Below are 27,806 nucleotides of genomic sequence, written 5' to 3' on the forward strand. Positions count from 1 at the left end.
CTAGACTTTTATGATCCATGTCCTCTCCTCAAAGCTCTGTTTCAAAATGTTTTCCATATTGTTGATTTCCTTCTCAGTCACTCTCCTTTGCACTTGAGATAGGCGTTTCCGGAAATTTGCACTCAGCAAGAGGTAGAGAAAAGGATTGATGCTACTGCTGGCATAGCTGAGACAAATGGAGGGGTAATATCTCAGACAGAAAGCCAGTGAGGGCTGCTCCACCTGTTAAGGTCACCAGTTGCATCACGTGATGGGGGCAGCACTCAGGATAAAGATCGCCACCAGCACCAGCACCATCGTGGTCAGCTTCGTCACTCTCTGCCTTGGAACACTGGGATTGTAGCTGTAGAGGAAAAGTTTGGAAAGACAGAACATAACCATAGAAATTATGGGCAATGATTTCCCAGAACTCTTTGGCCAGTCCATAATAGCTCTGCAGTGAAATGCAAAGCTCATTTTTCTTCCTACTTATTCAGAATGCTGTAAAAATACCCTTTTTCATCCCATTAAAAATTTCCCTGATTTTCCAAAGCTGGAGAATTTTGAGAAACAAAATAAATAACATAGGATTTAATTATAATCCAAAGTATCAAATAAAGATGTATGAATCTACATTCATATAAATAATTGAATAATATGTGGGAGAAGAGACAAATCTTCTTTACAGAAAAATTCCAAATAATATATATAGATATTCCCCTTTCCAGGAGTTCAATGTTAATTCTCACCCTCCTTCTTTTCCCTTAGAGGGTAGACTATACTTAATGACTCATTTTCAAATAATAGAATAGAGGAAGAGATAAATACTAATTTTGTATCAGAGAAGCCTGGCAAATACTACCTTAACCAGGTGATCAAGATTAACATCAACAGAGCTGTCGTGTAGTTATCACATACCCCCTGACATGTTGTGAGGAGACTTCTAAAATACCTAACTAAAGTCTAATCGTGATACACTATCAGTCAAACCCAGATTGGGAGACATTCTACAGGATACCTACTCAAGTGCTTACTTAATATTATCAAGGTTATGAAAAACAAGGAAAGACCAGAGGAGACAACTAAATGCAGTGTGATCTCCTGGATTGAGTCTTAGAGCAGAAAGAGGACTTTAATGGTAAAACTGCTGCAGTTTAATACAGAGTAGAGTTTAGTTAATAATAACATACCAATGGGAGAAAGCAATGGCAACCCACTCCAGTACTCTTGCCTGGAAAATCCCATGGACGGAGGAGACTGGTAGGCTGCAGTCCATGGGGTCGCTAAGAGTTGGGCACGACTGAGCGACTTCACTTTCACTTTTCACTTTCATGCATTGGAGAAGAAAATGGCAACCCACTCCAGTGTTCTTGCCTGGAGAATCCCAGGGACGGGGGAGCCTGGTGGGCTGCTGTCTATGGGGTCGTACAGAGTCCGACACTACTGAAGTGACTTAGCAGCATCAGCAACATACCAAGGCAATTTTCTTTGTTTTGACAAATGAATCATGGTAAGATGTTAAAGGGGAAACTGGGTGAGGAATATATGGAAACTCTCTACTATTTTTGCAACTTGTCTGTAAATTTAACTTTATTCTAAAATTTAAAAATACTTGAAATTTCCAAATTTTGTCCTGTTCTGTCATATTTAGACATTTCATAGAGATTTCTCTGGGACATGACTGAAACAGATGAATAAGCCTGGAGAATATTATAAAATAAAAGTATGGTAGCTAAAAGTCATTCTAAGATAGTGATTCTTCTGCAGCTCATCAGAGTAGGCACCATTATTCCTCTAACTTATTGCATCTGAAGGATAACTGGACAGTATGAACTTTGTTTCATAAGATGCTCTTAACATTTCTGAGAAAAGTGTTAGGAGCAAAGTGATCTGATTTGGAGAACTGTTTTAAAAGAGCTTGAGTATCCTCTCCAGCTGTCAATGTCGTAATATTCCATATGCTTCCATTTCAACCTTTTCACCAACTCAGCTCCCCATGATATATTTAGAAACTATTTTTTTTCCCTGTAACTGTGGCTGCTTCCTGTTCCCATTCTAAATAGTCTACTTTTAAAATAATATAATATATCCAAAGAATTTAAAGAAGTCAATAAAAATGTCATGGGCCAATAGACCACCTAAACCTCTGGTACCAGGTTCTGCCACAAATTTTGACTAATGGTGGTAAAATTGTTCACATATTCTTTTTTTTTTCTTTTCACATATTCTTTTTTTTTAAAAAAAAAATCTTCACCATGTTATGTATCATGTATGGGGAAACCCAGCAACTTGTCTTTTCAAAAGAAATACAATGATATATTCTAAAGACAAATTTTAATAATGATCTTTAACCTAACATATAATCACTGACTCATTTGAACAACTTGATATATACAATTTCAGTGGAAAATAATTTAGATTTATTCATGTAGCTTTAGAGATAAGTTTATTTAAAGGTGGACTTCCCTAGTGGCTTAGTGGTAAAGAATTCACCTGCCAATTCAGGAGATGTGGGTTTGATTCCTGGGTTGGGACGGTCTCCTGGAGAAGGAAATGACAACCTACTCCAGTATTCTTGCCTGGAAAATTTCATGGACAGAAGGAGCCTGGTGGGCTATAGTCCATGGGGTCACAAAAGAGCCAGACACAACTTAGTTGCTAAATCACAAACAACAACAAATATTTAAAGATCCTTCCTAAGTTATTGTCTTTAGGTAAGTTTTTGGCTTTATTTAGTCCTAATTGACTTTATTCTAAGTATTCAAATATTAATGAAATCCTGCTTCTCTACACTAAAAACATCACAAAAATGAAAAGGCTATAAATTATACACAATATCTAGGATCTTTACATATGTACACAACTCTGTAAAATGTACAAATAAAACATTTAAATAACAGTGCTGATGACATACATTTTTATGAAACCATTACATCATTAATTTCAATATTTATCACTGAGAGACCCTCAAGTCTCAGAACATGACTTATTTTCATGACTGAAAATAAGTCTTCAGAATATGACTTATTTTCTGCTTCAGAACATGACTTATTTTCTGAAAATGCCTTATATAGACATTAATGCCCATATGTCTGAGCTTGGCATGTTTCAAGTGACTGTTGTTTAAGTTTCTTTTGTAGATATCTTAGATTTCTGAATTGTTCTTTTAGCAAATAAGACATACACTTACCATCTGGCATCCTTATTCTGTTGATATAGGTCCCAAGTATAGCATAAAATTAAAATATAGCATATCAAAACCAAGGGCAAAGGGAAAAAGAAACTTGTTATCATCAAATACAGAGTATACCTATAAAATGAGAGAGAGGACATGACTGTTACATTCACAATGCTAGAACTGACTTTCACAGTTTATGATTCTCTGATTTTTCAGGGCCCAGAATAACGGTGCTTGGAGCAAACGTTAAGGATCTCTGGGTCCTTTCACATCCAGAGGTGTGAAGTTATGCTTTTCATTATTCACAGACAACGACTCTTCCCTCGCCAGCCCTTCTCAGCAGCCAACGCTACTGAGTACAGAACAAGTGAGCGTGCTTATTATTGTTATTATATTTAGTGTTATTAACAACAAGAGGCCATAAGTGGCATTTGTTCTGTAGCAGGTGCTGTGCTGGGTGCTTTACTTATTTTAACCCACTGAATCTGTGCACCCCATGAATGCAATGCCAGTAACATCTTCATGTTGCAGAAGAGGAAACTAAGACACAGGTTACTAGCTGAGTAAATTAGGTGGCTTGCCTAAGGTTACTCACACAGTAAGTGGCAGAGGTGAGATTTGAACCCAGTGGTAACTGAGGCTCCAGATGGCCTCTCAATGTGCACTCAGGAGGTGGGTGTGCATGCTTATTTGCTCAGTCTTTCTTACTCTTGTGACAGCATGAACTGTAGCCGCCAGGCTCCTCTGTCCATGGGATTCTCCAGTCAAGATTACTGGAGTCGGGTACCATTCCCTTCTCCAGGGGAATCTTCTCTACCCAAGGATTGAACCCAGGTCTCCTGCAGATTCTTTATCTTCTGAGCCACCAGGGAAGCCCCAGGAGGACCTGTTGTCAAATCAGCTATTATTTCCCTATTCTCCACCAGGGAAAGCTCTTGCTTGCGCCACTCCGTTTCTGCATAGACACCAGGGGTCCTTCCTGGCAGAACTCTGGTGTCCTGTGCTGTATGCTGTGCTTGGTTGCTCACTCATGTCCAGCTCTTTGTGACCTCATGGATTGTAGCCCTCCAGGCTCCTCTGTCCATACTCCAGGCAAGAATACTGGAGTGGGTTGCCATGCCCTCCTCCAGGGGATCTTCACAACCCAGAGATCAAACTCAGGTCTCCCACATTACAGGCAGATTCTTTACCGTCTGAGCCACCAGGGAAGCCCAAGAACACTGGGAGTGGATAACCTATTCTTTCTCCAGGGGATCTTCCCGAGCCAGGAATTGAATCCTTCTGCATTGCAGGCGGATTCTTTACCAGCTGAGCTACCAGGGAGGCTCTGGAAGAAGGCAACCCGGATTGGGTGGGTGTGGACAGGGTGGCAGAGAAAGAGCTCTGGGACCACAGGGCTTCTGAACATAGCACACTAGTCCCAGCCTTTTGTTCATCTTGAGGACTTAATTCTGAGAGAAACAGTAGAGTCTGAAACCTCAGAATGTCCCTTACCATAACCAACATTAAGGAGCAGAAACAGCTGTAGGTGCAAAATAGTTAGTCTTTGTTTATTTGACACAGGCTGAAGTCTTGTAGTTGTATGGTGAGCTTCAGGTCTTGCCCTCCTTTTAGACAGGTGGGGCCCAGGTTAATCTCTCAGCCCACCATGATTAAACATCACTTTACCTTGAGATGGGCTGATGCTTCTGTCTGTGAGTGGAGCCAGTGCTGGTCTGAGAAATAGCAAATAAATAATCATGGTATTAATTTTACTGTTGCATTCCTCTAGAAATTTCTTGCTGCTGGATTCTTGGCCTTGTCAGGCCTCTGGCTCCATCCCTCTTGGGCTGTGTCTATGTGATGCAGAAATGATTTCTCTATTTGACAAGTGGTGGTATGGGAAAAAGGAATCTGCCAGACCGACTTGCCATAATGTATGTAAAAAGCACCAGCACAATACCTGGCTCTTGGCAGGAGATCGAAACATTTAATTAGGGATTACAAATGCTCTGTTGAAAGTTTCAACTAGAAAAATTTTGACCTGGGTTCGATCCCTGGTCCAGGGAAATCCCACATACTTTGAAGCAACTAAGCCTGCTAGCCTCAACTACTGAGCCCTTGTGCGTCTAGAGCCCATGCTCCTCAGTGAGAAACCACCGCAATGAGAAGCCTGTGCACCGCACCTAGAGAGTAGCCCCAACTCTCCAACTGAAGAAAGCCCGTGTGCAGCAATGAAGACCGAGCACAGCCAAAAATAAATACATGAATCAACAAAAAATTAAATCATAAGAAGTGCCTGTGTTGGTTGCTGTATTGGTTTCCTAGAACTTCCTGTAACAAATTACCACACACTGGATGGCTTAAAAGGACAGAAATTTGTCTCTCAGTTCTAGAAGCTGGAAGTCTTAAATCAAGGTGTTGGCAGAGTTGTTCCTTTTTGAGGTTTTGAGCATGTGATCTCCCAGCCTCCCTGGAGTTTTATGGTCATGCCTGGTGTTCCTTGCTTACAGACACATCACTCCGATCCCTTCCTCTGTCTTCACCTGCATGCTCTCTGTGTCTCTGTAAATCTTTCTCTCCTTATCAGGCCTCAGTCATTGTATTTAGGGCCCACCCTAATCCAGTAAGACGTCATCTCAAATTGATCATATCTGCAAAGACCCCATTTCTATGTAAGATCATATCCACAAGTGCTGAGAATTGGGACTCAGATAGATCTTTTCCAGGGACCCAACCAAACTCCAGCTGCACGTTGACAAGGATTGAATCTCAGAACTCTAGACCCTTTTGTGATGTCCACCTGTCCCTTGATTGCTATGTTCCCACTGAAACTGGCCTCCATGGATCTTTAAGATGCATATTTAAATATAGTTGCACCCATTGAGGTTACATGATTAAGTGCAAAATTTTTTTCTAAAGGTTACCCTATCCTTAAAAATCAAACTATCGACTTGATGGTGGGAAGCAGAGAACTTAAGTGGAGAGACGGGCCCGGAGAGGCTCCCTAAGGACACTCCGTGTGGCTGCTCACGTGTTCACAAGGAGGATGAAGCACTTCACAACTTAATTCAACTCTATTTTTCTTAAGTTTTAACAACCTACCAAAGTACATCATGAGGGGATGTTAAATCAAAAGCACAACTCTCAGCGCTGTCTTTAAATTTGATGACCTTCGAGTAGACCCAGACAGGCAACACCAGAATGAAGGAAGCTGCCCAGAGGCCCAGATTGATGCAGATTGTCTTGTACCTGGTTCTCCAGCTTGTCAGTTGAAATGGCTGGACGAGAGCCAAGAACCTGCAAAGCCAGTGGAGAAGGGTTTGGGAACAATCAATAAAAGCACTGAGCTCCAAGGATGAAAGGTTCATGACAAGAGTAAATTATTAGTATTATGATCCTCCCTGAAGCACACCTCTATCAGGGTGAAAGTTATATTTTTAAAGAGCTGGCTGGTACTTGTAGAGAAAACAATTCTTGACCCTGTAAGTCTGAATAAACCACTCACTGATACACAGCAGTCACTTCCATAAAGACCCTGAAAATGGTACACTGCTGTGCAAATTTTTTAGGTTTGCTGACCCTTTTATATTTATATATTTATTTGGCTGTGCTGGGTTTTAGTTGTGGTTTTAGTTGTGACACATGGGATGTGGCATGCAAGATCTTTCATTGCAGCATCCAAAATGCAGCATGTGGGGTCTAGTTCCCTGACTGGGGATCGAACCCTGGCCCCCCTGTGTTGGGAGCATGGAGTCTCAGCCACTGGGACCACCAGGGAAGTCCCACAACCTTTTTATTTACAAAGGTGCTTCCCTTGTGCAGGAGGCTCTGGAAAACTGTATCTGAATGAGGGTAGGGAGATTCCCTCCAGATGGGAATGGCCTACTTCCCAGGAGGGTGTACGGATATAGGACAGGAAGGAGGCTGGTGGGAGGATCCCCAGCAGCATGAGGTTTGGGCACCCAGGACAGACATCCTGCTTAGATGGTGTTAGAGTCAGGGCCAAAGGCTCTTAGAGGTTCAGGTCACAGAACTAACAGAGTAATCAAACATGACTAGCACAGACAATGCAAATTCCTCAGAGAACTGAGGCTTGAGGCTGATAGGGGTGTAGAAATGGACTAATTTCATGGGGAAAGGGTTCTATTTTTCTTTTTTCCCCCCATTTTGATCCAGAAGAAAGATAATCGTTAATTAGACTTGAAAATCCTGATAGAGCAAGCATGTTTGGTCTCCAGTAAATCCAAAAATAATTTTTCAGAGACAAGCTAAAGCATGAAAAAGAGAGCTCAGATTCAGAGGAGGGGATTTGAGGAGGCACGGTTTTGAGGGGGCTGGGGGCTGTAGGAAAGCAGGATTAGTGGACGTTCAATAAATGTGAAATATGGTCTATGGTCCATTAATTTTCTCCAGGATTTTGTAGAGCTTCTTAAAGAAGATTTATGAAAATGGAAAAGTCTCTGTCTCCTCGCTTTTCAATTTTGCACTCAGTTAAGGGAGCCCTTGGCATGCAGGGACAGGCTTGTGGCCCCAGGTACCTCAGCCACCCCTCCTTCCCTACCCTGCATCTGCGTTACCAGTCACCTGTCGCTAAGGAGACGAAGTCCCCTTCCCTCCCTGCTGAGGAAGGGAATAGGTAGTGATTGTACAGCAGCCCCACCATCTTTCTGTCTGGGATTAAAGACAATGGAGTCATGGCATTGATGGGTTAGGGAATCGTCTCTGATGACCTTCCCAGCTGAAAACCCTTCAGTGACTTTTCTTTATCTTTCAGATAAAATTCAGAATTCTCCCCATGACCCTTGAGGTCTTTTTCTACCTGGCCTTCCTGTCACTCAGGCTGAAGTTTGTGCCCATCTCTGGCCTTCCCTCAAGTTCTGTGTCTTTCAGTGCCAGGTACCTGCTATTCAGCCCATCTGGCAGGACCTGCCTCTAGTTCCTCCTTCCCTCTGATCCCCATTAGGTCTCCCTCTTGGAGAAGCTTCCCCTGACCACTCACTCTATACGAGGGCCCATGACTATAAATCTGGATATTAGGGGACTCTACTTTTCCTTCCTAGGATGTATCATTATGTGGAAATAATAATACACATTTATCCATGTGACTTTTCACAGAATGTCTGTCTACACCTGTGGAATGGAAGCACCATGAAGGCAGGAGCCTTGGCTATTAGTTTAATGCTGCTGTATCTCATGTGTCTTGCATGGTTCCTGGCATATGGTCCATGCTCAATAAATATTTGTTAAATGAATGAATAGGGAATTTTGGCTTCTATTTACTGACTTGGTTGTTGTTCCAGAAAATTTAATTAAAAAAGTAACCACTAACAAAAGTCTAGGTAGCTTTCACCTGGAGGCAAATATTTATAATATTTTGGGTGTCTAAAATTTTTTTCATATGGCTTTAAAGGTAGGAACCCACTATTAAAATATTTCACATACTTGCAATTATTAACTAATCAGAGAAAGGAAAATGAAAGAGTTTGGGGAAACACTTGATATTTATGGTCTACTAAATCGGAGATCAAGCCAGTCAACCCTAAAGGAAGTCAACTGTGAATATCCATTGGAAGGACTGATGCTGAAGCTGAAGCTCCAACACTTTGGCCACCTCATGCAAAGAGCTGACTCATTGGAAAAGACACTGATGCTTGGGAAAAATTGAGGGCAGGAGGAGAAGAGTAGAGAGGATAAGATGGTTGGATAGCATCACTGACTCAATGGATATGAGTTTAGTCAAACTCCAGGAGATGGTTAAGGACAGGCAAGCCTGGCATGCTGCACTCCATAGGGTCACAAAGAGTCGGACATGGACTTAGGGACTGAACAAATTGAAAATTAAAATAAATGTATAAATAATATCACATACTGATGCACTGACAGTTTTGGAATTACAGATAAAACTTCATTTCTGCTTTACAAAATTACACATTTTCTTGAATTTTTATGAATTTAGTAGAGTTAGAACTACGAGAAATTCCAGAGGCTGGGAAAAAAGTTCAGTGTTAAAAAATCTTCATTTGTCTGTGGCTATGTGATCCTCTGGGAGAAAGATAAAGGCCTGAGTGTCTTTATTTGAAAGTAAAATTTTAGCATTTTGTGGCCACAAGGTTAAAAAAAAATACATGCTATTCAATTGTGTAAGATACACATGCACACATATACACACTCAGAAAAATCCTGTGATGATTAGGAAATATTCTGTGGTCTGCTCTAAGGCAGACAATATGATTTCACTTTATTTGCAGTAAGAGGTTTACAGAAGAGGTTCAGTTCCCCCTCTTAAAAGAAAAAGCCGATACTCTTCTGCCTTCATGGTACGTACGTGGTATGAAGAAGCTTTTATTCTGCTGAGAACGGATCACAACAGTGAGGCTCGTATTTTAAGTTGCTTCTCTGCAGTGGGTTCCAGCCCTGCACAGGGCCCTGGCCCTGGTGTTGGAACCCTAAACTTACCAGGCTTTATTCCACACTCTGTGAGCTTTGGTGGCATCAGCTGAACTAACCAGATATACCTACCTAGCATGTAGATTAAAAAATGTGATGTTAATTATAAGTTGAGAAGTATACTCTACATATTCTGAGAATTCTTTTGTAGAAAAGCAGCAGGATTAAAAAAATGTATTAAACATTACCATCATTATTCATGCTTGAATAATAATGATCCAGCAAATTAGATTTATATGAACGCTGCTATTCCTTTGTTCAGCCATCTGATGAACTGCTCACCACTTCCCAACCCTAAAAGGCCCTGTTGGAAGGGTAAAAGAGGCAGAGCTCAAGAAAGAGTCCTCCATGGACTCAGAGAAATTTAAGACTAGCATTCATTCATTCATAATAGCGTTTACGTGCCCATATGCCAGGCACTGTTACACAGACACTCAGAATGTACTAGTGATCAAAGATCCTGCTTTTGTGTAATTCACATTCGATGTATGGGGGAAGCTAGACAATAAACAACACACACTTATCTCTATATACCAAAGAAATTAAAGTCTGTAATATGTTTAAAGCAAGAGAGAAAGAAAAGTAGATCAGAGCAAGAGGGACTAAGTGTGCTGGGTTGGGATTGGGGTGGGAAGAAGGTGGATGGAGATTTTACATGGGTTTTTCTCTGAGTGGGCATATTACTGTTGTGTTTTTACTGTTGTCTTCAGGATTTGTTTCTGTTTGGGGCATGCTGCTAAGACCTGGTGTGAAAGTCCATACCATCTAGATGCCACAGGGAACATCCTAACATCCTAGCTCACAGGCTTCCTAAAAGAAGCCAGATGGTGAGGTAGTTGCCAGCTACCTGCCCTCTCTAGAGTTGGACAGCCTGGCTCTGAACTGGGCTTCAGCACTCACTGGCTCCACAAACATCTCACCATCACCATCATCTCCTTGAGTAACATTAGCTTACGAGCTTGGTAAACATGGCTATGACATGTTCTGGGATTGTTGTTCAGTTGCTAAGTCAGGTCCAACTCTTGGCAGCCCCATGGACTGCAGCAGTCCAGGCTTCCCTGTTCTTCACTATCTCCCCAAGTTTGCTCAAATTCATATCCATTGAGCTGGCGATACAATCTAATCATCTCATCCTCTGTTGTTCCTTTCTCCTTTTGCCTTCAATCAATGTTCCGGGATATGTCTGGTAATGTAAAATGGCAGCATTTGCATTAATTGATCCTAACAGTGAGTGCAAAGGATGGTCTTCTTGTAACTCTGACTTCTCTTCATAGCTGTAAAGGAGCCCTCTACTTCATGTATTCTCTAAAGCTGCTAGGTGTGTGAGATGTGAAACTTACCAGAAAGAACCCTGAAGGGAGTGAGGAGAACCACTTCAGTTCTCAGCTCTGCCACTGACTCTGTGTGTCTTTAGCCATTTCCTTTACTTCTCAGGACTTTGGTTTCCTTTTTGCAATAATGATGGGCAGGGGTTGGGGGAGTGAATTCATTCTGGTTTCTGGTATTTCATGATTTTGTGGGCTTTTTTCTTGCAGTCAATTGTAAATAAAACTGAGTTGGAAAGAATGATTGGGGAAGAGGAAATGTTCAGTGTTTTAAGTTTTCCATTAAAAATGGACCTCTGTGAAAGTTGGAAAATATTAACTGGTTTGTCCTACAATGAAACAGATGAATGGAGAGGAGCTTTGCTATTACAAACCAGCACTGATGTTGCTGAAATTGGGATGACCTCGAAGAAGTACAGGAACCTCTAAATTAGGTTGAGATATTTCAGAATCTCTTCACTTACCTGTCCACATTCATTAAAGTCATGATGGCAGTACAGGCAAACTGGTTGCAGCTATCCAGGGATGTGATGGTCCTGCAGAGAGGCCCCCCAAACACCCACTGTCCTCCTTGGGCCCACTGGTGAATAAGAAATGGCATTCCAATGATGTGGACCAGACCAGCCACAGCCAGGCTGCAGATAAAAATGTCAGGAATCGTTTTTTTCCTGGACCCAAAAGACATGGAGGGAAAGCTGAGGATTGACATTGAGAGGGCACGCCTTTAGTTTATGCCATCTGTTAACAGATTTTCAACTGTTAAACTTAAGTTTAAAAGTTAAAAGGAAACCACCACATATGCACATATGAATGCCTTGTCTTGTGTATATTCAAACGTTTTAAACTATTTGTTTGATAACTGCCTGCCGTAGTTTAAAAATATGTCTACAAATCAAATTCTTTCATTGTTTTCAGGAGGGCATGGCCTAATTCCCTCCCTTTGAGTGTGGGTTGAACTTAATAACTCACTTTTAGTGAACAGGATGTGGTGGAATGGACAGTATGGCATTCGGAATTTGGACATAAAGGCATGGAGGGGTATTCTTCTTGCTATCTCTTGGATTGCTTTCTGTGGGGGAAGCCAGCTGCCATCTTGTGAGATAATTCATGTATCACTATAAAGAGGTCCACGTGGAAAGGAACTGAGGCCTCCTGCCAACAACCAGCACCAGCTTGCCAGATCTGTAAGGGAGCTACCTGGGAATGGATGCTCCAGTCGCAGCCAAGCCTTTGGATAGTCATCTAAAGATGCACAGCTCGACTGCAACAGCAAGATAGACCTTGAGCCAGAGTCACCCAGCCAGGCTGTTCTTGACCCTCAAAACTGTGTGAGATAACAAATGTTGATTGTTTTAAGTCACTGTTTTTTTTTTTTTTTAATATAACCATGTTTATTTAAGAATGCATTCCAATATCAAATGGCAAAGTTCAACAATGCAAAATTGAAATTATTTTTGCACCAACCTAATAATGTTCAGTTCAGTTCAGTTCAGTCACTCAGTTGTGTCCGACTCTTTGCGACCCCATGAATTGCAGCACGCCAGGCCTCCCTGTCCATGGTAATACATATGTTTCAGTGCTACTCTCTCAGTTCTTCCCACCCTCTCCTTCCCCCACTGTATCCATTAGTCCATTCTCTATGTCTACATCTCCACTGCTGCCTCGAAGATAGGTTCATCAGTACCATCTTCCTAAATTCCATATACAATATTTGTCTTTCTCTTTCTGATTTACTTCACTCCATATAATATGCTCTAAGTTCATCCAGCTCATTAGAACTGACTCAAATGTATTACTTTTTATGGCTGTGATATTCCATTGTGTATATATATGTATACACACCACCACCTCTTTATTTATTAATCTGTCAATGGACATCTAGATTGCTTCCATGTCTTAGCTATTGTAAATAGTGCTGCAATGAACATTGGAGTACATGTGTCTTTTTCAGTTATGGTTTCTTCACGGTATATGCCCTGTAGTGGGATTGTTGTCATATGGTAGTTTTATTTCTAGTTTTTTAAGGAGTCTCCATACTGTTCTCCATAGTAAGCCACTAAGTTTTGAAGTAATTTCTACACAGCATCAAATTATACCAACTCTAAACTCACTCATGCAATAGACTGTCTTTACCTGTCCCTAGCATCAAATAAGAGTCGGCACGACTGAGTGACTTCACTTTGACTTTTCACTTTCATGCATTGGAGAAAGAAATGGCAACCCACTTCAGTATTCTTGCCTGGAGAATCCCAGGGACGGGGGAGCCTGGTGGGCTGCCGTCTCTGGGGTCGCACAGAGTCGGACACGACTGAAGCGACAGCAGCAGCAGCAGCAGCATCAAATACAGCTAAACAGGAAAAATAAATGTTTCCACTGTGCAATGTGATTTTTCCCCCTCCACTGAAGCTGTTAAGTTCAAATCTGAACTGAAGCCATTGTTAAAAAATTTTCAACCATGACTTAGAAATATTCCAATAAAATCTAACTCAAAGAAAAGCCTATTAATTAAGACCTTGAAATGCAGACAGTGTAGAGAAGACATATGAAATGACTGAACTGGTGGAGAGCACTGAGAGAGATCTCCTCTCTCCTGTTTGGGGAAATGAAGGCAAAAGAATTTTCTGAGAGCAGAAATTTTAATGTAAAATTCACTTGATCCCTATCATCAGAGTTGGGACATTCAGTAATAAATACATATCTTTATCTGGGAGATATTATTCATTAATTCAACAAATATTTTATTGAACATGAGTTATTTTTCAGGCATAATATTGTGCTTTGGGCTGCAAAGCTAAATAACCTATAAACCCTAATATCAAGAAGCTTATAGTCTAGACATAGGTAAATAAATGATAACTTTACAATGTTATGAAAGAAAGCTAGAAAAAGCACAAGGAGCACATAAAAATAGTCTCTCCTCTCTCCTCTGGGGGTGGTCAAGGCATATTTCTTGGAAGAAGTGGCATATGTACTGAGAACATATAAAGATTTAAATAGCACATAAGAATTGGCCTTAAGATTATACCACAATTACTAGTTCACTCTGGATCTGGTGCTATTGCTCTGTTGTTTGAAAGCTAGTGGTTATCTTCGTTATTCAGGGACTGTAAATTCTACAGCCTGTGAACTTTATGTCTAAGCCATCAAAGCCTCATGTGAGGCATCAGTCAGGGCCAGGATATTTTACCCAGGCCCTGGTCCCACACACCATGTGAAGAAGTTTCTGCCATCAAATCCTTACTCAGCAACACACTCTGGGCATTGTTGAGTGACTCATATCAGAAAAACCAAGAAGAAGAGTGTTGAGGAAAAGATCATGTCAACCAAAAGAGCTGCTAAGTGGCTGTTCTTGGTCTCTACTCCTTTGTCCTCTCCAGGTCTTCCTCCAGAAGAAGTGTCAGTGAGGAGGAACTGACACTAGAGGTCAGCTGGAAAAAAAAAAAAAAAGCAGAAACACAATAATATAAAATCCTATAAATCTTAGTCTGTTAAATAGATGTTATTTCCATTTGAATTGGGATATAACCCATAAGTGGTTGCATAGGTCCTAATTGCAGCAATTAGACTTGTTACCCTTACTCTCCTTCAGACAGGTGCTCAGCATTGACTGATTAGGAGTTATGGTAATTCCCTTGTTGAGGACGGTGCAGGTCATTACCTGGCAATTCAAAAGAATTAAACTGTTTCTAGATGACACTGTATACAGCAAAAGAGAATTCTGAAGCAAGTGATATATTTATCTGGTCATAGATACTAGGGCAACAAGTATAACATATTCTATTATTGCTTTTTGTTTTTTACTGAAAGTAATAACATACAAATTAAAAGTAATTAAATAGGAATGGTAAATTTTCTAAGTATTTAACTTGTATTTTCTTTTTAGGTCTAATTAATTTTCAGATTTCCTGTTGCCAGACTTCATTAGATTTCTGTTTCTTACGAACCAAACATTAAAAATAAAAAGATGTAAACCAATGATCATTTCAGCTAACACATTTTCCAAATGGTTAACATGACTGTGTCTAAATATGATGATAAACAAAGGTATACCACAATACCATGCAATAAATGATATTGTTGTTGTTGTTCAGTTGCTCAGTCATGCCTGACTCTTGCCACCCCATGGCCTGCAGCACCCCAGGCTTCCCTCTCCTTCACTGTCTCCCAGAGTTTGCTCAAACTCACGTAATGGATCCCATCCAACCATCTCATCCTCTGTCACCCTCTTCTCCTGCCTTTAATCTTTTACAGCATCAGGGCCATTTCCCGTGAGTCGGTTCTTCACATCAGTTGGCCAAAGGATTGGAGCTTCAGCTTCAGCATCAGTCCTTTCAATGAATATTCAGGGTTGATTTCCTTTAAGATTGACTGGTTTGATCTCCTTGCAGTCCAAGGGACTCTCAAAAGTCTTCTCCAGTACCACAATTTGAAAGAATCACTTCTTTGGTGCTCAGCCTTCTTTATTGTCCAGCTCTCACATCCATACTTGATTACTGGAAAAACCATACCTTTGACTATATGGACCTTTGTTGGCAAAGTAATATCTCTGCTTTTTAATACACTGTCTAGGTTTATCATAGCTTTTCTTCCAAGGAGCACATATCTTTTAATTTCATGACTGCAGTCATGATATAGTTGTTACAAATCATACTTTGGAAGAATATTTAATCAAATGGGAAAATCAAAGTGAAAATGTTAGTTGTTCAGACATGTCTGACTGTTTGCGACCCAACGGACTATAGCTTGCTAGGCTCCGCTGTCCTTGGGACTTCCCAGACAGGAATATTGGAGTGGATTGCCATTCCCTCCTCCACGGATCTTCCCAACTCAGAGATCTAACCTGGGTCTTCTGCACTGCAGGCAGATTCTTTACTGTCTGAGCCACAGGGAAGCCCAAATGGGAAAATACTTACTGAGTTAAAAAAAAACATCAACTATGTAACTAGTTAGGACCCCAAACTTATTTAAATATTAATTTAAAAGTACACTGAAATAGTATGTCTGAGTACTCACAGTAATTATCTGTTTGGTAGTAGTTGTATGATTGATTTTTTACTTATTTATATGTTTAATGTATAAGAGAAATTCTGTTAAAGACATGTTTTCTTTTTTCAGCCAGAAATAACCATATATCAGTTCAGTTCAGTTGCTCAGTCATATCCGACTCTGTGACACCATGGACTACAGCATGGAGGCCTCCCTGTCCATCACCAACTGCCGGAGTTTACTCAAACTCATGTCCATTGAGTCGGTGATGCCATCCAACCATCTCATCCTCTGTCATCCCCTTCTCTTCCTACCCTCAATCTTTCCCAGCATCAGGGTCTTTTCAAATGAGTTAGTTCTTTGCATCAGGTGGCCAAAGTATTGGAGTTCCAGCTTCAGCATCAGTCCTTCCAATGAATATTCAGGACTGATACTGGTTGGATCTCCTTGCTGTCCGAGGGACTCTCAAGAGTCTTCTCCAACACCATGGTTGAAAAGAATCAGTGCTCCAGCACTCAGCTTTCTTTATAGTCCAACTCTCACATCCATACATGGTACTAGAAAAACCATAGCTTTGAATATATGGACCTTTGTTGGGAAAGTAATGTCTCTGCTTTTTAATATGCTGTCTAGGTTGGTCATAACTTTTCTTAGAAGGAGCAAGTGTCTTTTAATTTCATGGCTACAGTCACCATCTGCAGTGATTTTGGAGCCCCCCAAAATAAAGTCTGTCACTGTTTCCACTGTTTTCCCATCTATTTGCCATGAAGTGATGGGACCAGATGCCATGATCTTAGTTTTCTGAATGTTGAGTCTTAAGCCAACTTTTTCACTCTCCTCTTTCACTTTCATCAAGAGGCTCTTTACTTCCTCTTTGCTTTCTGCCATAAGGGTGGTGTCATATCTGAGGTTATTGATATTCCTCCCAGAAATCTTGATTCCAGCTTGTGCTTCATCCAATCCAGCATTTCTCATGATGTACCCTGCATATAAGTTAATTAGCAGGGTGACAATATACAGCCTTGATGTACTCGTTTCCCGATTTGGAACCAGTCTGTTGTTCAATGTCTAGTTCTAACTGTTGGTTCTTGACCTGCATACAGATTTCTCAGGAGGTAAGGTGGTCTGGTATTCCCATCTCTTGAAGAATTTTCCACAATTTGTTGTGATGCACAGGGTCAAAGGCTTTGGCATAGTCAATAAAGCAGAAGTTAATGTTTTTCTGGAACTCTCTTGCTTTTTCAATGATCCAGTGGATATTGACAATTTGATTTCTGGTTCCTCTGCCTTTTCTAAACTTGGACATCTGGAAGTTCACGGTTCATGTACTGTTGAAGCCTGGCTTGGAGAATTTTGAGCATTACTTTACTAGCGTGTGAGATGAGTATGATTGTGTGGTAGTTTGAACATCCTTTGGCCTTGTCTTTCTTTGGGATTGGAATGAAAACTGACCTTTTCCGGTCCTGTGGCCACTGCTGAGTTTTCCAAATTTGCTGGCATATTGAGTGGAGCACTTTCAAAGCATCATCTTTTAGGATTTGAAATTGCTCAACTGGAATTCCATCACCTCCACTGGCTTTATTTGTAGCGATGCTTTGTAAGGCCCACTTGACTTCACATTCCAGGATGTCTGATTCTAGATGAGTGATCACACCATCATGATTATCTGGGTCATGAAGATCTTTTTTGTATAGTTCTTCTGTGTATTCTTGCCACCTCTTCTTAATATCTTCTGCTTCTGTTAAGTCCACACCGTTTCTGTCCTTTGTTGTGCCCATCTTTGCATGAAATGTTCCCTTGGTATCTCTAATTTTCTTGAAGAGATCTCTAGTCTTTCCCATTCTGTTGTTTTCCTCTATTTCTTTGTATTGATTGCTGAGGAGGGCTTTCTTATCTCTCCTTGCTATTCTTTGGAACTCAAATGGGTATATCTTGCCTTTTCTCCTTTGTCTTTCATTTCTCTTCTTTTCTCAGCTATTTGTAAGGCCTTCTCAGACAACCATTCTGCCTTTTTGCATTTCTTTTTCTTGGGGATGTTCTTGATCACTGCCTCCTGTACAGTGTCATGAACCTCCATCCATAGTTATTCAAGAGATCTCTCTCTCAGATCTAATACCTTGAATCTATTTGTTACTTCCACTGTATAAATGTAAGGGATTTGATTTAGGTCATACCTGAATGGTCTAGTGGTTTTCCCTACTTTCTTCAATTTAAGTATGAATTTGGCAATAATGAGTTCATGATCTGAGCACATATATGCAATAGGTTAAATAAAACCAAAAAATCATGTAACACCACATATGTAGGATGATGCTTTGCTGATCAGCTTATTCTGCCCTTTATTTCTAGGTCTCCTTCAGTTCAGTTCAGTTCAGTCACTCAGTTGTATCCGACTCTTTGCGACCCCATGAATCGCAGCACGCCAGGCCTCCCTGTCCATCACCAGCTCCCGGAGTTCACTCAGACTCACATCCATCGAGTCAGTGATGCCATCCAGCCATCTCATCCTCTGTCGTCCCCTTCTCCTCCTGCCCCCAATCCCTCCCAGCATCAGAGTCTTTTCCAATGAGTCAACTCTTCGCATGAGGTGGCCAAAGTACTGGAGTTTCAGCATTAGCATCATTCCTTTCAAAGAAATCCCAGGGCTGATCTCCTTCAGAATGGACTGGTTGGATCTCCTTGCAGTCCAAGGGACTCTCAAGAGTCTTCTCCAACACCACACTTCAAAAGCATCAATTCTTTGGCGCTCAGCTTTCTTCACAGTCCAACTCTCACATCCATACATGACCACAGGAAAAACCATAGCCTTGACTAGACGGACCTTTGTTGGCAAAGTAATGTCTCTACTTTTCAATATGCTATCTAGGTTGGTCATAACTTTTCTTCTAAGGAGTAAGCATCTTTTAATTTAATGGCTGCAGTCACCATCTGCAGTGATTTTGGAGCCCCAAAAAATAAAGTCTGACACTGTTTCCACTGTTTTGCCATCTATTTCCCATGAAGTGATGGGACCAGATGCCATGACCTTTGTTTTCTGAACGTTGAGCTTTAAGCCAACTTTTTCACTGTCCTCTTTCACTTTCATCAAGAGGCTTTTGAGTTCCTCTTCACTTTCTGCCATAAGGGTGGTGTCATCTGCATATCTGAGGTTATTGATATTTCTCCCTGCAGTCTTGATTCCAGCTTGTGTTTCTTCCAGCCCAGCATTTCTCATGATGTGCTCTGCATATAAGTTAAATAAGCAGGGTGACAATATACAGCCTTGATGTACTCCTTTTCCTATTTGGAACCAGTCTGTTGTTCCATGTCCAGTTCTAACTGTTGCTTCCAGACCTGCATATAGGTTTCTCAAGAGGCAGGTCAGGTGCTCTGGTATTCCTATCTCTTTCAGAATTTTCCACAGTTTATTGTGATCCACACAGTCAAAGGCTTTGGCATAGTCAATAAAGCAGAAATAGATGTTTTTCTGGAACTCTCTTGCTTTTTTGATGATCCAGTGGTTGATGGCAATTTGATCTCTGGTTCCTCTGACTTTTCTAGAAGCAGCTTGAACATCTGGAAGTTCACGGTTCACATATTGCTGAATCCTGGCTTGGAGAATTTTGAGCATTACTTTACTAGCGTGTGAGATGAGTGCAATTGTGCGGTAGTTTGAGCATTCTTTGGCATTGCCTTTCTTTGGGATTGGAATGAAAACTGACCTTTTCCAGTCCTGTGGCCACTGCTGAGTTTTCCAAATTTGCTGGCATATTGAGTGCAGCACTTTCACAGCATCATCTTTCAGGATTTGGAATACCTCAACTGGAATTCCATCACCTCCACTAGCTTTGTTCGTAGTGATGCTTTCTAAGGCCCACTTGACTTCACATTCCAGGATGTCTGGCTCTAGGTCAGTGATCACACCATCGTGATTATCTGGGTCGTGAAGATCTTTTTTGTACAGTTCTTCTGTGTATTCTTGCCACCTCTTCTTAATATCTTCTGCTTCTGCTAGGTCTCCTTGCTAACTGGCATTTGGTTTATTTGGCCAATAGGAAGCACTGTTGGAGGGAAATTGGAGGGTGAGAAGAGAGGATAGGCAGGGTATTTCCTTCCCCTTTGTGTTGTTGGCATCTGTGGCAGTGGCTGCCTCCCTCCCATGGCTCCACCTCCTCCGCTCCAGGCTCTGTTCCTTGGGCCCAGATCCCACTGTGGTTGCAGCCCCCATTTCCAGGATTTGTTAAGCCACTTTTTTTCCCCCTCCATCCAGCCTAGGGTCAGGAAAGGGGTGGTGGCCTTTGGGTAGCTTTCTAATTTTGTTTATCTCTGAGTTGCCTCACCGGTCCCTGTTTGGCATTTAACTCTCATTGAATTAAATTCCTACTGTTAGTGTAAAAATGAATAAACTGAAACCTCAATTAAAATTGAGTCAGAGGGCCAGAAGGGGATGCTATCATGCTCTGCAGTAGCAGAGCTTGAAGAGAAGAAAGACTTCCTCTTCTTGCCTGGCAAAAGCTTAGCTAATGAGAGACTGTTCTTCCCCTGTTAGATGGGTCTTGCCCATGGCTTGCCATAGCTGCAGATCCCAAATTGCTGTACTTTGATGAGCCCGAGTAAACTCCACTTTTGCTGGAGAAATAACTGGCTATCCATTTGTTTTGAGGTCAGCATGAGCCAACTCCAATGGATTAGCAGTGATTTCATAAAGAGCTGAGCTGGAAAAGAATTTTGAGTCATCACACAGGCACTAGGAAAGGACAGACCTGTGTGATTAGAGATGACTGCCAAGGATGGGAGACTTTAGAGCAGAGTGACATATTTGCTAACTCTGCATAAAGATAACCTAATTGGAAATTCTAGTTTCATTTCTGTGCCATTTATTATGTCCTTGGGGGAAGACATTTAACCCCTTTAAGTTCCAGAGTTGTCTTGATGCACTGGACCATAGCAACGAGGGTCTCCAACCATCTTTCCAGTTCATTTAAACAGATGTGGCTGTGAGGTTCATAGCATCTAAACATATCATTACGTGTGCAGCATGGGTGGGGGTCAACCCCAACAACAGCTTACATATGGCTGATACTCGGAGAGCAGTAGAGGGCTGGGTCAGAGGGGCTTTAGTTATTATTTCAGCTGAGTGGGGAAAAGGAGGAGGCTTGTTTTAAGCATTTCCCATCTTTGTCTTAACAACTGGAATTCCATCACTGGGCCATTAGTATTCCTTCAGGAACACTCACTATCCTTCTTGCAACCTCTGTGTAAAATGTAGACATCACTGTGGGGAGGTGGTTAAAAAGTAAGATGTTTCAGTAATTCATGATTAAGTGTAAATTAGTTGACTTGACAGCCAGTCGAGGGCAGGGGATGACAGAATGGGAACATTTTATTTATAAGGAGACAAAGCATTCTTGAGAGAGTCTCTGCCCACTGGGTAATAGTCTGTCAGTAGACAGGAGAAGGATGTGTTCAGGACATTGAGGGTGGTGGGGGAGGACCATAGAGAAAAATGGCATCTCCTTTATTGAAGTAGTTCCCCAGGACCCACTGTGGCTATGGAGAATAGTTGAGTAATGGGGCTGAGTTCATAAGTCCCTCTCCCAAGAATAAAAGGGGAAAGTCTTATGTTATAATTGGCCCAATTTTCCTCCTACATATTTTAATCTGGCTCCCTTTTGACCTGCTATGAATTTAAAATATGACAGACCAATAGTGATCTGGTCTTATTACTTTATACTTACACTCCTAAAGCACAAATCAATTAGTTTTTAAGAAAGCCACATTAGATATCTTATTCCAGAAGCTCCATCTTCTTTAAATCTATTATTTTCATACACGTTTGTAGTCTTCCATTGGCAAAGTAGAAGTTAGGTTATTTCTTGCTTCCTAGTGTCACTAATGATCTGACTATTCTACTCATTCTCTTCTGATACAATATTTACCATAATTGAGAAAGTCCTAAATCTTCTTTAAGTGTATCCATTTCTCCTTATTTTTAGTGTAGTGCTACTAATATTTAGTGTGGTCTTTAATTGAGCTATTTTCTGTTAAGAAGGTAGCAAGTAAAACATCATGGCAAAGCAGGATTAAAAACATTAATGCAAATTGCCTTAAAATTTTGGATATTAATTAACAAAAACTGTTAAATTTTAAGCCAAAAATATTAAAACTAATTTACTTTCAAATGACTTTGGACTGATTAATAAATTTTTGGAGAAAAGTTTACAAAGAAAAATATCAACAATTTAGCAATAAAAATAAAAACTAAGTTGCCTTCAAATGATTTTTGAACAAGTAAAAGATTTATCTTAAAAGCTCTATTAATATATATCTTCTCACATGTTATTTATAAAATGATGATATGAAGAAGTTATAGATTTTTCACAGTCATTGCAAACAGTTTGTAAGGATGACAGCTCAGGTTTTCCTTCTTTCCTTTTTTTTTTTTTTTTTTTTTCAGTTTAATGGCAGTTGACTTACTGAGAATCTGTTTCTAGGAACTACAGCTCAATATTGACTTTAAGAAGAGTTCACATTCCAAATTTCTTCTTTTTGCCAGGTTGGTCTCCATGTGAGTGGATGGAATCAGGTCCATTGTCTATTGGTGTAATTTGAGAGGGACTAAGAAATTTCTCTGGATCCATATTTCTTGAATTGCTTGTCATGGGGCCTGAATTTCACTCGAGTCTTTGCAAATAAAAGTTATCTGTAAAAATGCAACCATTTCTGGAGGACTGTGAAGAAGGCTGAGCGCTGAAGAATTGGTGCTTTTGAAGTGTGGTGTTGGAGAAGACTCTTGAGAGTCCCTTGGACTGCAAGGAGATCCAACCAGTCCATTCTGAAGGAGATCAGCCCTGGGATTTCTTTGGAAGGAATGATGCTAAAGCTGAAACTCCAGTACTTTGGCCAGCTCATGCGAAGAGGTGACTCATTGGAAAAGACTCTGATGCTGGGAGGGATTGGGGGCAGGAGGAGAAGGGGACAACAGAGGATGAGATGGCTGGATGGCATCACTGACTCGATGGACATGAGTCTGGGTGAACTCTGGGAGTTGGTGATGGACAGGGAGGCCTGGCGTGCTGCGATACATGGGGTCGCAAAGAGTTGGACACGACTGAGTGACTGAACTGAACTGAACTGAACTGAACACCTTATAAGAATTTGGTTTCTCAACTGTGGGACCAAGGCTCCAGAGGCATGATGCACGGAATTTGTATCCTTAGGAGTGAGTGAAAGTTGCTCAGTCATGTCTGACTCTGTGATACTCATGGACTATTCAGTCCATAGAATTCTCCAGACCAGAACAGAGGAGTAGGTAGCCTTTCCCTTCTCCAAGGGATCTTTCCAAACCCGGGGATTGAACCTAGGTCTCCCGCATTGCAGGTGGATTCTTTACCAGCAGAGCAACTAGGGAAGCCTAAGAATACTGGAGTGGGTATCCTATCCCTTTTCCAGAGGATCTTCCCAATGCAGGATTTGAACTGGGGTCTCCCTCATTGCAGGTGGATTCTTTACCAGATGAGCTACCAGGAGATCTTTAGGACAGGATGGCAGAAATTCTGAGGGGCATGAGGAAAGATGGAAGGAGAAGTGATCAGGAGCAATAGGCAAACAGAGTGAGCTGGAAACCACACCTCCCACCCCAGGTCTCTATTAGCTTTCTTTCATTTAAAAATTTTTATTTATTTACTTATTTTTGGCTGTGCTGGGTCTCTGTTGCTTTGCCCAGATTTTCTCTAGTTGCAGGGAGTTGGGGCTACTGTTCATTGTGGTGCTCAGGCTACTCAGTGGCTTCTCCTGTTGCAGAGCGTGGGCTCTAGGGCTCCTGAGCTTCAGTAGTTGTGGTGCACCGGCTTGGTGGTTGGAGCTCGTGGGCTCTAGAGTGTGGTGCAGTAGTTGTGGTACATGGGCTTAGTAGCCCTGAGCCAGGTGGAATCTTCCTGGACCAGGGATCAAACCCATGTCCCCTGCTTTGGCAGGCAGATTCTTATCCACTGTTCCACCAGGAAAGTCCTCTGACTATTAACTTTCTACTCCATGCTATTGCCTCCTTAAAGTTTTCTGAGACTATTTGATTACTTTCTTTTCCCTTCCTGGAACTTATTATTTGAACCATCTTTCCCCCTCCCATTTGATTGTTCTTAATACCTTGTATTATTTTTCAAATGGGTTCATGTATTTGCATCTTATCTCCTCCACTAAATCGTGACCTTTTAGAGACAGATGCTGCCATATTTCTTTGGTATTTACATAACACTTATAAAAGTGCTGGGCATGCAGCAGGTATTTAGTAATACATATTGAGTTGAACTGCTTCCAGAACTTAAGAAATAATTTTAAATGCTTGATATTCACAAATGGTTTTACAGGACACAATAAGGAATGTTTGAATTTACTAGAAGTAGAATTCCAGTATACCAAATAAGCCTTCAATTATGGATGGTATAAAAATACCATTGATATACAATATTTAACTACAGAGAATAATGAGAATAAAATTTGAAAGTGGCCTGGCTGATAAGAAGCCGAATGGGGAAAGTGACTAGTGATGGGCTTTCTTAGGGATAGTGTCATTCGTATTACCATCCCCAGGGCTGCTCTTGTTTTCAGTTGGTCCTGTGAGGATTCTTCCATGCATATGGGAAATCCAACCATCTTTGTTGTTTTAATGAGAGTTTTGATGATTTGTTTCATGTGCACTGCCTGCGTACTATGTCCCTTCACTTGTGCCTGACTCTTTGCGACCCTATAGACTGTAACTCTCCAGGCTCCTTTGTTCACGGGATTCTTCAGGCAAGAATACTGGAGTGCGGTTGCCATTTCCTTCTCCAGTTTGTAGTCGCAAGACAAGGGCTCAGTCTTTGTGGTTCCCGGGCTCTAGAGCACAGGCTCGATAGTTGTGACACATGGGCTTAGTTGCTCCACAGCATGTGTGATCTTCTCGAACCAGGGTTGGAACCCATGTCTCCTGCATTGGCAGGCAGATTCTTTACCACTGAGGCACAAGGGAAGCCCTAAAATTGTTTTATAATATATAAATAAGGACAAAAAGATCGAAGGCAGGAGGAGAAGGGGACGACAGAGGATGCGATGGTTGGATGCCATCACCGACTCAATGGACATGATCGTGAGTAAACTCCGGGAGTTGGTGATGGACAGGGAGGCCTGGCGTGCGGCAGTTCAGGGGGTCACAAAGAGTCGGACATGACTGAGTGACTGAACTGAACTGAGGACAAAAATCTTTTAAAATGGTGGCTATAAGCATGATCATAGACCAGGACAAAAAAGTTTTAACATCTTGTATGTATTAAAACAAGTAAAACTTAAATGTGAAAATAATCAGTAGAGCAAAGATAATCATGTAATAATGTGGCATGTGTATACAAACTCTAAATCCATTTTCTGAAGCTGGTAGAGAACAAGTACAGTGGTCCCTCTATATCCACAAGGGATCATTTCTAGGACAGCCACCGCCCTGACCCCCCATACCAACATCCGAAGATGCTCAAGTCCCTCACATAAAATGGTGCCGTGTTCTTTATAACCAACACACATTCTCCCTAATACATTGAATCATCTCTAGATTACTTATAGTACCTAATGCTATGAAAATACTATGTAAACAGTATTAAATACAATGTAAATGCTATGGAAATAGCTGCCAGAGCATGGTCAATTCATGTTTTGCTTTTTTTGAACTTCCTGGAATTTTTTTCAAGATATTTTTGAAATTGCTTGAATCTGCAGGTGTGGGACCTGCAGATACTGAGCCCATGGATACTGGGGGCCAACTGTAACTTGTTATTCATGCTCCAAGTTAAACCTTATGCTGTAGGTTTGAGAGGAAGCAGGAAATTAGCTGAATTAGGTGGGGATTGTGACAGAAAGGCAGGAGGTGATAGGGAGCAGATGCCTCTCAGCTTGACCCACACGGGTGGTCTGTATTGTAGGGAATAGCCCACCATGCATGACTGCTTGAATGTTTGGGTGATTGGGATAGAGTCTCTCTCTTGCCCAAATGAGTGCAGAAGAGTCTCTTTTACCAGCCAAACCAGATCAGCCTCTTAGGAAAACTCATATTGCCAGAAAATAAAATAGTTGCCTTGAAACAGTTTCAATCCTTGCCTGGGCTCTGCTGCCTGAGATTCAGGGTTAATTTGTTTGGGGGAAAAACTGTGTGTTAGGATTTTTAAAAGCTCCGTCATGGTTCTAATGTATGGCTAAGAATAAGAATTGCTGCTCTAAAAACTGACTGACTCAGCAGTCAGCATTGGCCTAGGTTTCTTCATTTTGGTATTTGTGACTCAGCATTTACTTGATGAAAATATTTACATGATGAAAATATCTATAGATCCTCTTTAAGTATCTTAAACAAATGTTTCCAAAATCTGATTTCATTAGGAAAAATTCTACAAGGGAGAAAGGATTCATTTAGGAAGTATAGAACGAAGTTAATGATGGAAAAGAAAAAGAAGCCCTTAGCTTATTATAGTGAATACAATGAGGATGTTGCCAACCAGCCCTGTTGAACAGAGAATCCCAACCATGGAAGGAAGGATGACAGTAACCACCATGCTGAGGGTTTGATAAGCAAACTCTCCATTCCATGGTTTGTTAAAAAGTTCAGCAGAGGTGTTACAACAGGATGTAACATCCTGTTACAACAGGATGAGTGAAGTAAATTCATTGTCCATGAACCTCCTGTAGTTAAAGCTGTGAAGCAATAGGATGTGATTTACTTAATGAAATTTTGAGGTAATTCCTTCCATATAAGTTTTTGTTAATTCCACAAATATTTATTGGGGCTTTCTTTTCACCAAGAACTCATGCAACATAAGATTCCAGGGTGAGTATGATTGCTTCCTGTCCATATGATGTGATGAATTACCAGAGAAGATATGGAAACAGTAAATTATTGAACAGTGTACCAGGATAGTGTGCACGTGTTCTCCACCTGATTGTAGTACACGCTTCAATCACAGCTAATATTTACTCAGGACACACTGGTGCTGGTTGTTTACAGCTGGCATCTGTTCTTATTGACTTGCACATCAGTCGTATTGGCTCGAAACCCCACAGTGCATAGGTTGTTAAGTATATCTTCTCTATCTGATAAAAATGAATGGGAGACTCCAACTCTGATTGCTTAGAAAAGCAGTGGGATAAGACTTCCCAAGATGATTCCTGGCCTGTCTTGAGGGATGAGGAAGAGTTAAATCAGTAAAGGACAGTGTGGTAAGGGAAGTGTTGTAGCAACTCAGGGGACCATGTTCAAAGCAGAATTACGGCACAGGAAAAAATGTCCAGCAACCAACCTGAAAATAAAAAGTAAATAAACAAAACCAATGGAGCCGGGAAATTACTTGCTTGGTCAACCATCTTGATAAAAGACATTAAAAAAATGCCATCTAAGTGTTTCTGGTAATAGTAAACTGAGTAACTCAGATTAACCCTCTCACTGAAAGCAATAAAATATTATGACTTTAATTTTTTTAATGGCTGAGTAATACTCCATTGTGTATATGTACAGCTTTCTTATCCATTCATAAAAAAAAATTAAAGTGAAAAAAAATATTATGGGCAAAATGTATATATGGGTGTGTGTGTGTACACACAGCAATTTAAAAATATTCAAGATCTGAAAAATTAGTGGGCCCTCCTTGGCTAGTTTTTAGATGAGATCCAGTAACTACAAGGTAAGAGGAATACTGAATCATCAAGGCTATCTTTCTCCAGAAGGCGCTTAATGCCACAACAATTTGAGCTCTGGTTGAATGTCTGTATTTTGTCCAGAGGAATTGTCAAGGCTCTCAGCCTATTGAAGGTGGGGAAGTTTGCAGAAGAACCCTTCTTCTGAGCTGGAACCCCAGGGGCAACATTCTTAGCTATGAATGAACCTTATTTACATTTTCCTTTCTTACCTCCACAACCAT

The 27,806-nt window shown here is 41.0% G+C and overlaps 1 protein-coding gene across 1 annotated transcript; it reads right to left on the reverse strand.

Moving 5' to 3' along the window:
• Positions 1–27,806, reverse strand: MCHR2 (melanin concentrating hormone receptor 2). The gene is given in 6 exon segments (XM_044924565.2): positions 1–343; positions 3,170–3,289; positions 6,242–6,436; positions 11,376–11,586; positions 26,357–26,528; positions 27,795–27,806. Coding segments are annotated over 6 exon segments (1,053 nt in total).

This window comes from Bubalus bubalis, chromosome 10 (assembly GCF_019923935.1).
Source record: "Bubalus bubalis isolate 160015118507 breed Murrah chromosome 10, NDDB_SH_1, whole genome shotgun sequence".
NCBI classification, from domain to species: Eukaryota; Metazoa; Chordata; class Mammalia; order Artiodactyla; family Bovidae; genus Bubalus; species Bubalus bubalis.